This window comes from Drosophila guanche, unplaced genomic scaffold (assembly GCF_900245975.1).
Source record: "Drosophila guanche unplaced genomic scaffold, DGUA_6, whole genome shotgun sequence".
NCBI lineage: Eukaryota > Metazoa > Arthropoda > Insecta > Diptera > Drosophilidae > Drosophila > Drosophila guanche.
The window spans coordinates 18,014,095-18,024,768 of NW_022995743.1; the positions used below are offsets into that span (position 1 = coordinate 18,014,095).

Sequence of the window (10,674 nt, forward strand, 5' to 3'; positions counted from 1 at the left end):
CAGCTGCTAACGCCAGGTAGTAGCTCGGGAAGCAATCAACCCGTCGCTGGAGGCAGCATCACAGCTGGAATCTCTGGCCAGGCTCTCTCTCAGCAGCAGCAACAGCTGATGGGCAGTCTTCCAGCCATGTTGACGGAGCAGCAGCAGCAGGCGTTGCTCCAGCAGGGCGCCTGTGAGTATTCGACCCGTGGCACCCACGCTTCTGCTTCGATTAATCCCAATCTCTTGCTCCATTCAGTGAAAGCCGGAGTCCTGCGCTTTGGTCCACCCGATGCCACTTCCCTGCTACAGCAGCAGCAGCAACAGCAGCAGCAGCAGACAGGCCAGGTTCAAGTTCAGGTTAATCCACAGACGCAGCAGCAGTCGCCTCCGAGACCACCCAGCCACACACAGGACGTGCAGCAGACACCAGCTAGCTACGTACAGCAGGCTGGACTGAAGACCTCTCCAGGATTTGGGTCTGTGGGTGTGGGCTCCAACAGCAAGCAGAAGAAGAACCGAAAGTCGCCCGGGCCAGGCGACTTCGATGGCCGGGTGTCCCGTGAGGATGTGCAGAGTCCGGCCTACAGTGATATATCGGACGACTCTACGCCAGTGGCCGAGCAGGAGCTGCTGGACAAGTCGGTTGGGCAGGCGGGCAAGCACATCGAGCTGCTCGGCAAGAAGGCCCCAGAGGTGGGCGTGGTGCCGGCAGCTCCCACACCCAGCATGCCTGCCCTGGGCGGCTATGGGATGTACCAGTTCTACCCAGCTCAGCAGCAGGCGCCGCCGCCTCCACAACAACAGCCGCAGCAGTACATGGTGCAGACGGGGCCCGATGGCATGCAGCCCGGAAAGCCAACCGGAATGCCACCGACGCTCGCCCAGGCACAGGCACAGGCACAGGCGCAGGTCCAGCAGCAGCAACTGCAGCCGGGTGCTCCTCCGCCCACCTCACAGCCGCAGTCGCATCTGCTCGTGCCACCCTCCCAGCAGGCGGTTAGTGCCCACCTGGCCGATTACAGCAACAAGAACAAGGATCCGCCTCTGGATCTGATGACCAAGCCACAGCCCGGGCAGCAGGCAAACCATCAGCCACTGCAGCAGGGGCCGCCCCACGGCCAGGGGGAAAACGTCGGGAAAGATGGAGGTGCCCCACCCACATCTCAAGCGGGCATCCAACCGCCACCTGTGAATCTCAGTGCCGTGGCTGGCCCGCCGCCAGGAGCCCTGCCGCCTGGCCTAGGCAGTCTCTCAGCTCTTGGTGCCGCCGGCCTGGGCGGTCCAACGCCCGGAAAAGGCATGCACCACTTGTATCCCTTCAAGTGAGTCAAGCCGGCCGTCCTTTCAGTATCTTCGATCTGTACCATTTCCATTTCTCTTTCAGCTTTATTCCGCCTGCGTATCCGTACAATGTAGACCCAAATTTTGGGACCTTTTCCATTGTGGGCTCCTCCGAGGAGACGGCGAAGCTGGGCGGGCATCCCGGTCTGCCCGGGTCGCAAGCTCAGCAGCTGTCTGGGATCAGCATCAAGGAGGAGCGGCTCAAGGAGAGTCCCAGTCCACACGAGAACCCCAAGCACATGGCGCCCCAGCAGCAGGTGCGTTATGCGCAAAGCTTTCGATTGCTTGTATACTAATTAATTTCGATCTCGTTCCTTCAGCTGCTGGCGAACAAGCTGATCAAGCAAGAGCCGATGACGAAGCAGGAGATCAAGCAGGAGCCGAGCTCAAATCCTGGCCAGCAGCACCCGCCGCCATCTCAGACCCAGGCGCAGCAACCTCAGCAGCAGCCTCCACCCACGCAGCCCCAGCAGCCTCACGCATTGCATCCCAAGGATCTGCAGGCCCTGGGCGCGTATCCAGCCATCTACCAGCGTCACTCGATGAACTTGGCGGCGGTGCAACAGGCGCGCGACGAAGAGCTGCGACGGTAATAGGAATTCATTACGAGTAGCATTCCCGTGCCATCCATACTGATTTTTTTCTGCTTACTCCTCAGGTATTACATGTTTACTGGTCGACAAAACCAGGCAGCCGCCGCCGCTGCTGCTGCTGCCGCAGCCGCTCAGAACGCTGCCAGTGGCGGAGGTCCTGGTGGACTTCCTCCTCATCCCGGCATGCTGCACAAGGATGACTCCAATCTCAGTCTGCAGCAGCAGCAGCAACAGCAGCACATGACTCTTGCCCAGCATCAGCAGCAAGCGCTTCAGCAGCATCACCAGCATCTCCAGCAGCAACATCATCATCAACAGCAACAACAGGCGCAGCACCAGCAGCAACAACAACAGCAACAACAACAACAACAGCAGCAGCAGCAGCAGCAACAACAACAACAGCAACAACAACAGGCGCAGCAGCAGCACCAACAACAACAACATCAGCAGCAACAGCAACAACAACAGCAGCAGCAGCAGCAGCAACAGCAGCAACAACAACAACAGAAGCTAAAACAATCGCAGGCTCAGGCGTCCTCGGCAGCAAACAACAAGGCCACGAATCTTACAAAGGAGTCCCCCAAGCAAAAGAACAACTCCGGTGAGGATGAGCAGCAGCTGAAGGTGAAGCAGGAGGGTCAAAAGCCGACAATGGAAACACAGGGACCGCCGCCACCGCCTACGTCGCAGTACTTCCTCCACCCATCGTATATATCGCCTAATCCGTTCGGCTTCGATCCCAACCATCCCATGTACCGGAACGTACTGATGTCCGCAGCCGGGCCATACAACACGACACCGTACCATCTTCCAATTCCCCGCTACCATGCGCCCGAAGATCTCTCCCGCAATACGGGTACCAAGGCACTGGATGCACTACATCATGCAGCCAGCCAGTACTACACCACGCACAAGATCCATGAGCTCAGCGAACGTGCCCTGAAGTCGCCCACCAGCGGCAGCGGCCCCGTCAAGGTGAGCGTCAGCAGTCCCAGCATCGGACCACCCCAGTCGGGGGGTCCATCAAACAGCGGTCCGGGCTCCGGTCCCAATGTCCTCGGTGGCAACGGGTCAGGCCAGCCCGGCTCGGGTCCTGGGTCTGCGGGCGGTGTGCCGCTGAATCTACAGCCACCATCAGGAGGATTGGGCTCGACGCCCGGTAATAAGCCGGACCTGGCCGGCCAGAAGTCGCACGGAGTGCCGCCTGGGTCGGCGCTGGACGCGCACAAACAGACGATGCCTGGTGGCCCACCACCCAGCGGACCACCCGGCAACGTTGGTGTGGGAGGCGTCGGAGGGGCCGCTGTGAATGGTCCTGCGGGTGGTGGTGGCGCAGGTGCCGCTGACTCCCGCAGTCCGCCTCCGCAAAGACACGTCCACACTCATCACCACACACACGTAGGCCTCGGTTATCCCATGTATCCGGCGCCCTATGGAGGTGAGTTGTGTGCAAAATCTTTATCTTTAGCTTATCTAATACCCTGTCTTTTTCGTGTATAGCGGCTGTCTTGGCTAGCCAGCAGGCTGCTGCTGTAGCTGTGATAAACCCGTTTCCGCCGGGACCGTCGAAATGAGAACCAATGAACGGGAGCAACGAGAAGAAGGTGTATAACGTTAAGAACAACTAGTGTGGTCATTAAATTGATTGTCCGAAGATCCCAATGGATAGACACGAACACCAACAGACACTCTCATTGGGCTCGCCAACTTCTTCCCGTCGAATCCTGTTCAGGTCTTCTATGCTTCCCACAGTCCTTCGGATGCAGATGCATACAATCGAGTAAATGAGGAATCGACTATTTATATGCATAAGTATTTTTTGTATGTTTCGTTCAACGTGGTTAACTATAGCTATCCTAAGGTATCACTACTATTAGCACATACACAACTATACATATACATATATAAATATATATAGCATAACTACTATAGCGGTTTTTTCCTAAGTGTATTTGCATATACATATAGATATCTATATTTATATACACATACATATATATATATATGTATATATATATATTAATGAATATCAAACGAGAGAGGCGTAATCGAACATGAACAAACAAACAGACAGACGAACACAAGAAGAAAATGTTGCAAAAAACAAGCAAACAAACAAACCCCAAAACTGTAGTGTGTTGATTTCTTTGTAAAAATAACCATTAAACGAAAACTAACCAGAGATAAGAAATATAAACGAATTAATATTGTTTAACGATTAAATTATGCAATTAGACCGTACAAGTTTAGCATTTAGAGTTTGTATTAATTATCCTTATCTGTGTTGCGGATGGAGCTGCGCGAGATTTGCATCTAAAAGACAAATTGGGCGCGCCGCCCATTCATTCTTTATACAACTAAATATATATGTATGTATCTACTATGTGTGTATCTATATCTATTGTATGTGTGTACTGTTCGTGTCCGTAGATTCTTGATATATAAGTTCTCTATGAATGGAACATGATTTGACATTTTTGGGCCAGCAGCCACAGCAGCAGTCACGTCACACTGATTTAAATTGTTTCTAAGCATCAATTTGTACTTTAAATATACATACAGATGTACATATATATACGCATGTGCATATATGCTATGATGACGATGATGAAGATAGCGATAATAGTGACTGCATACATATGTACATATGTGTAATTGCATATGCACATATTTATCTATGCGAATGTCGGCGTGTAGTAGTTCATCAGCCGCGCTTAATAGTCTCTACACGCGTGATTTATGGCACTTAATGTTCTTTAGCCTAAGCTCCCAGACAAAAGAAACATAAACTAACCTAGCCCCTACCCCCCCGCCCCCCTCCACACACACACACACACGAATCCTTTTCCCAACAATTCGTCTTTAGAATTTACAAATAAAAACAAGTATTGATTGTAAATATACCTTACTGCGAGTCTTTTGTATTGTAAATTAGTTACACTAATTGTTTTGATGGCTAGTGGAGAGAGAAGATAATGCATTGCTGCATTGGTGCATTGTCACCGCATGTTCATGTTATAAACATTAAAGCATCATCCATGTACATGTACATATGTGATGTTATACATATATGTATGTGTACTTGAAGACGCTGCTACAGCAGTAAAGTATCCAAAAAGAAACTATACGCGAGAGCCATTTATTGTGTATTCAAATTTGATCAATGTCGTCATGTGTAGATCAGTTTGTGCAATTGTTGTCCTTACAAAAAATTCGAATCTACTTTCAAGTCTCTAGGTGTTTGACATTCACATTACAATTTGTAACCCAATCCTTGGGAAGAATGCATTCACGGATACACATACGCAACGTAATTTAATGTGCATTAACAAACATTACCATCACTGCTTATCGAATGGTACAAGTAGTTTTTTACAAGTAAATGTATTTTAGACAAAGAGAGAAACGAAGAAAACAAAGATTACGCACTGAATTGAATTCGCTACAATGAAATTGTATCTAAGCGAATGACGGCCAATCACCTCCATCGCAGGATGGCATGGAATGGGATGCGATGCGATGCGATCAATTGACAGCTAACTAATCATTGGCAAATCATTCATACAAATATAACAAAAACAGATTTGAATGAAATACATAACTAGTGGCTAAGAAATTTCAAGAAAATATAGTACACATATTTAAAGTATACAGAAATTATAAAAACAGCTTTAGATGTGAATAAAAAATATGTAATTTAACCATGGCGTAACAATACCTAGTTATCTGTGCCAGTTTCCCAGTAATGAACGACGTTTGGGTTAAGTCTTTTATACTAATATCATAAGTTACTTATGCCTAAAGGTCTAGGCTATTTTCTCATGCACTGCCAAGCGGGATCATGAAGCTCATGTAGTCTGCGGTTGCTCCCCAGGAGGTGCGATTCGTCTGGAATGTGATGATCCATGCAATGATCGCCACGAGCCACAAAAGGGTGCCCACGGCGGAGTATATGACAACTGAGTAGATCGGATTGGGACATTATAAGGAATATCGTTTAGAGTTTAGATAAATTCACTTGTACTAACATCGTTTTAATTGGCTTTGTTCCGGGAATGGGGGCTTTCGAAAGGCCTCCTCAAAGCACCAGCATACATTAATGGCCCACACGAAGGGTAGAAGAGCAAATCCAGCTGGAAGTACAGGATGCATACCGTTTTACTTTTCAGAGATTTGTGAGTCAAGGCTGCGCCTACCATAGAAGTATGTACGGCAAAGTTGCAGTTTCCGTGCATTGGGTGCCTTTGAGAAGTCCATTTCTGTGGGCGTTGCTTGAAAAGGCTTAATGGTGCTCTACCGGTTGTGCGAGGAAATATCGTTGTTGTCTTTAAACGCACGTAGTTTGGAATTATTAAGATTGTAAAATATTTTTCTGTTTTGCAAAAGCAGGGCTGCAAAAACCATCGATGGGATGGTATCGAATTGGCTAGGTACTCGTATCGATAGTTTGGCTATCGCAGTGATGAGTGTGTACTGAGAGTATATGCACTAACCAAAGTATAGTGCTATACTATTTGGTTAGTGGTATATGGTTACTGTTCAGTGTTGAGTGAAATCTATATTTGGATTTAGTGCCAGTTGGGATACGAGTGTCTGGAAAACTATATTCAATTGTGCGTGACTATCGAGAATATTTTCACGAGAAGTGTTGTAAAACAAAGCGTTTTGGGCTATCGATAGTGCGCCTGGTTCATCACTATTTTAGCACACGCCGCGTAAAAGTGACGCCGATTTCAATTTCAACTAATTGCAAAATTTGTATACAAATCTAGGAACAATGGCCGACTTGGACGATTTTGACACCATGTCCGATGCCGACTTGCGGGCAAAGATGATTTCCCAGGGACTGCCGAATATTCCAGTTACAAACAGCAGCCGTAAGGTTTTGGTCAAGCGTCTGCGCGCCTCCCTTGGCGGCCAGACGTCGCCGGCCGTCACTGCTAGCCCCAAGAAAAGCAATAAGCGTGAGACCCTGGTGCCAGCTGCGCCTTCGGCCGCAGCTCCAGCTGCTGCCTCCACTCCAGTGGACAAGCCCGATGGTGTGAAGCCGGGATCTGCAGCTACCAAGGGACGACGCACAATTGCGTCCACAATGAACGACAACAAAGCGGCTGAGCGCCGTCGACCTGAGGAGCTGGTTGCTAAGAAACCGGCTGGTGCGGCTCCCACACAGACACAGCGTCGTATCTCCAGTTCCTCAGAAAGGCGGGAGGTAGTACTGGAGCGCCCAGTCAAGAAGCCAGAGCGTATAGTCGAGGAGGTTGCTGTGCCCAAGCGCACCAACTACCATGAGAACACTTTGGAGGTCAACTCGATGATCATCCTGGAGTCCGACGAAGAGGAGGACGAGCAGTTGGCACGGGCTGCTGACCTTGTCGAGCTGCAGTACAAGGCCAAGGAGCAACCAAAACCCAGATCGAAGCTGACGACCACCACAACTAATACATACGAGCATACTGGCAAGTCAGCTGCCCGAATGGCTCCACAGGTCTACAGTAGCAAGGCCGTGGACCCCCCACGCAGCCAGGCATACGAATCCTCAGCTGCTACAGCTTTCAACATGGCTCCTTCCAGCACAGCTTCTCGTACACAGACGAGCAGCTCCTCTTACGACTACCTCAGCAACCCCACCGGGCGCTACAGCAGCTACGTGCGCTCGCCCGCCCAGAGCTATGTCACTGCAGCGGCCCCGGCCCTGGCGCTGGCCCCAGCCACAGTTCTTGCCTACAACTCGGGCCACCGTCGTTCCCCACCACGCCAACCATTTGCCAACGAGCTAAGTGACGAAAACGAGGCGGACGATGGCCAGTACGAGAGCACCTTTGCCCGCAACTTGGCCCGTCAGCGGTCCAACCGCAATAGTCCCTACAGCAGGCGCACCATTGCCAGCCCCGATACTACGGGCTATGAGTTCCAGGCCCGCCGCTCCCTGCGCCCGGAAGAGGTCAGTGTATCGGTGGCCTTTCGTCGCTGGCTCACTAGCTTGAACGAAGCCTACAATCTTAAGTCTAAGATGTTTATATTGTTAGTAGTCATATTGTTGATTGGCGTCTACTTCGTCTTTAACTAGAGAAGAGCCGGGCCAGTGCCATTTCTGAGTCTTAGTCTGAAAATGTAAGTTTGTTTTGACGTTTGAATTGTTTGTGAACCGTCAACATCCGCGGGCGTTGTACTATGTTTCAATTGCATGTTGCTTCGAGATTGTCTAGCATTAGCTGTATTTTATCCGTGTTCCAATAAAGCCCACTTAAAGAAGAATTGCTTCGACTTGAGTTTTTCCGAATGGCATTCGATGCACTCCACTTGGCAGGTGTTTGCCCAGTGCAGATCAGATCAGATCGGAGCAGAGCGGACAGCGGACAGCGGACACCAGCGACCACGATGAGACGGTCGACTAATGATGGAAAAGTATTTGGAATGCGTGTACAACACTTGTCGGCATGACTGTGACCAAATGAAGGCGCAATGACAAGTTCCCTGCCCATGCGGCCCCTTTAGACAGCCACTGCCCCTGTTACTGTTGCTGCTTTTGGTGTCCGGCTGCAAGTAGAAATCTTTGTTGTACGATAAGAATTAATAAGAATTTTACAAGTTGGCTGTGAATGTGCGTTATTTTTAAATCTAACCCAAAACCGGGCAGGAGGGGTACAGGACACATCCGACCGTCTTGGGGCTGGGCTGGTGTTGGTGTTGCTGTTGGTGTTGCTGTTGGGGTTGGGGTTGGTGTTGGTGTTAGTGTTGGCCGTTGAATACTATTAACTGGAAATCGCACTTGCGCGTACTTCTTCATTTTCTTAAGGAAATTTCGTGCCATATTTAGAGGCGGTGAGCGGGACCGGATCCAGGTCTCTCTGTTCCATGCATGCCAGCAATAAGTTATGAAAATTGCAACAGCAGCAGCAGCAGCAGCAGCAGCAGCTCAGGGGAAATGCCAGAGAAGAGTTGCAGTTGCAGTTGTGGTGGCTGCTGCAGCCGCCTGTCGCCCCGATGATGAATTCCACAAATGCATGGAACAGCCAGTTGCGGCAAGCGGCAGATTCCTTGAAAAACAAAGCCTGGCCCATACAATATATCGTGTGGCTAATAAATACGCGCATTGCTAGTTGCTCTTAATGAAATTAACTTCCAGGAATTACCTACATGGCTGCAACGACGCAGACGGCAGACGGCAGACGGCAGCGACAACGACCACGACGGCCATGAAGACTTCAGAGGCTGGGCTGTCGCCGGACAACAATGGCCAGCAGCCCAGAGGCAACAATGGCAGCTTAAGCAAATTCAACGGCCAAATGCCATTGGCCATGAAAATGAAATGGAAGCCTGCAAAAAGGTTCCCTAGACTCTCGACTATTTAATAGAGCCGTAGCCCCCCAACGGACCAGACCAGACCAGACCAGACGAGGTCTTAGCACCGCACCCAAGGGCTCCCCATTTTCAGTTCCGCCGCAGCTCAAGTGTGACATTCATGGAAAAGGTTCAATATGAGTTTACAGCCGAAAACAGAACTTTTGTCCGTATCACGTACGTCTATGGAGGGGAACGTGGAGCGTGTCGAACGCAGTCGGAGGGGATTGGACGGGGATCGGAGGAGCGTAATCAGTGCTGGCCGATGACTTCCTCGTTCAAAGCCAATTAAAGACGTAAAGACGTGGTCGCAGTCGCAGTCGCTGCCGTTGTGGTTGCGGCTGAAATCATTTGTAATGCAACGTTTGGAATAATTCACGCGCAAATTGCTCGCGAAAAATATTGCAACATTCCACTGCAAATTTTACGATTATGCGTTTGCGACAGCAGCAAATGCCCGCCGCCGCCGCCGACTCTTACGCTGCTTGCAACACGAAAAGAAACACGGCCGGCCACATTCGTTCGTAGGCGCTCACATCAAATCAAATCAAATTGAAACTTCGTACTCCGTCCGTGCTCCGTACTGCTTCTGCCATGCGATCGAGGCATTCGATGTCGGGCTGTGTGCTCCAGATAGATAAATCAGTCGGCTAATTGTTGCAACTTGGCCAGGCTCCTTTCGCTGCTGTTTACTATTTTCTACTGCTGTTCCAACGAGAACTGAGCAGAGACTGAGACAGAGCCTGGGTGCATGGGAGCGTGAACTCTGTTCAGAAAGGACACTTGCAGCAGATGGATGCTTGCCATCAGAGTTAAGTTTATAACTTGGCCGAATCCATTTGAATTCCCAATCGAATTAGCTCGAATCGAATGTATTTCCGAACATAATCAATTGTGAGATTGACCATCGGATTTGAGCATCTCATATTGGAGCTTAGACATATTAATTCCATAAATAATGACAGTCTGTCTCTCAACAGACAGTCCGAGTCATCCCACTCTACAGAGGCCCATAAGAATTCGTTTATTTCTCGTCTCGCATACCCAGCACTTATCGATTTTGGGGGCATACTCGTATTTCAGGTTGGACAGTAGCTTGTTTTGGCATCAAATGGAAACAAAGTAATACAATTTACGGGTATCAAAGCAGTCGATAGCCGCGAATATAATCTTCTCACTCGTAGTCAAGTTGTGGTCCACACAGCGACCAATCAGTGTCAGCCAGAAGTGTCTTTTTTAGTGGTCCAAGTGATGAGCTAATCAACCTGACCCGCCACGGCCCCCAGTGAGACTCCCAGTCAGAGTCGGAGTCGGAGTCGGGTCGGAGTCACAGACAGTGCCAGAAGTGTGGTGTGTCTATGTTAATAACATTATTTATGTATCTTGTATTTCAGTTTATTTCGGTTGTTTGTTT

At 49.9% G+C, this 10,674-nt stretch overlaps 3 protein-coding genes across 4 annotated transcripts in view; 2 read left to right on the forward strand and 1 right to left on the reverse strand.

Annotated features, from left to right (window-relative positions):
* LOC117592393 (pneumococcal serine-rich repeat protein) overlaps positions 1-4,299 on the forward strand; it is a 77,070-nt gene extending 72,771 nt beyond the window's left edge. For both annotated transcript variants that reach the window (XM_034286110.1, XM_034286111.1), the window contains 7 exons: positions 1-172; positions 239-1,304; positions 1,367-1,580; positions 1,644-1,912; positions 1,982-2,223; positions 2,329-3,354; positions 3,417-4,299. The exon at positions 1-172 is cut by the window's left edge and continues 1,002 nt beyond it. In XM_034286110.1, the coding sequence (XP_034142001.1) occupies positions 1-172; positions 239-1,304; positions 1,367-1,580; positions 1,644-1,912; positions 1,982-2,223; positions 2,329-3,354; positions 3,417-3,490 (3,063 nt within the window). In that variant the 3' untranslated portion in view covers positions 3,491-4,299. The remainder of the gene's footprint in view (positions 173-238; positions 1,305-1,366; positions 1,581-1,643; positions 1,913-1,981; positions 2,224-2,328; positions 3,355-3,416) is intronic.
* A 985-nt stretch (positions 4,300-5,284) lies between these two features.
* Positions 5,285-6,337, reverse strand: LOC117592401 (gamma-secretase subunit pen-2). The gene is made up of 3 exons (XM_034286119.1): positions 6,113-6,337; positions 5,945-6,049; positions 5,285-5,875 (listed from the first exon to the last, which is right to left on the reverse strand). Exons 1-3 carry the CDS (start codon positions 6,171-6,173, stop codon positions 5,736-5,738), a joined length of 306 nt encoding a protein of 101 aa, XP_034142010.1. The 5' UTR covers positions 6,174-6,337; the 3' UTR covers positions 5,285-5,735.
* A 241-nt stretch (positions 6,338-6,578) lies between these two features.
* On the forward strand, positions 6,579-8,174 carry LOC117592395 (otefin). The gene has a single exon (XM_034286112.1). The coding sequence runs from the start codon at positions 6,694-6,696 to the stop codon at positions 7,984-7,986; it is 1,293 nt and encodes a 430-aa protein (XP_034142003.1). The 5' UTR covers positions 6,579-6,693; the 3' UTR covers positions 7,987-8,174.
* The last annotated feature ends 2,500 nt before the right edge of the window (positions 8,175-10,674 follow it).

Bases quoted from the DNA above. Each gene is read 5' to 3' on its own strand.
- LOC117592401 (XM_034286119.1), bottom strand. From the start codon at position 6,173: ATGGACTTCTCAAAGGCACCCAATGCACGGAAACTGCAACTTTGCCGT. The intron at 6,050-6,112 runs GTAGGCGCAGCC...CTGTACTTCCAG, and splicing joins TTGCCGTACATACTTCTATG to CTGGATTTGCTCTTCTACCC. The intron at 5,876-5,944 runs GTTAGTACAAGT...CGATCTACTCAG, and splicing joins ACAAAGCCAATTAAAACGAT to TTGTCATATACTCCGCCGTG.
- LOC117592395 (XM_034286112.1), top strand. From the start codon at position 6,694: ATGGCCGACTTGGACGATTTTGACACCATGTCCGATGCCGACTTGCGG.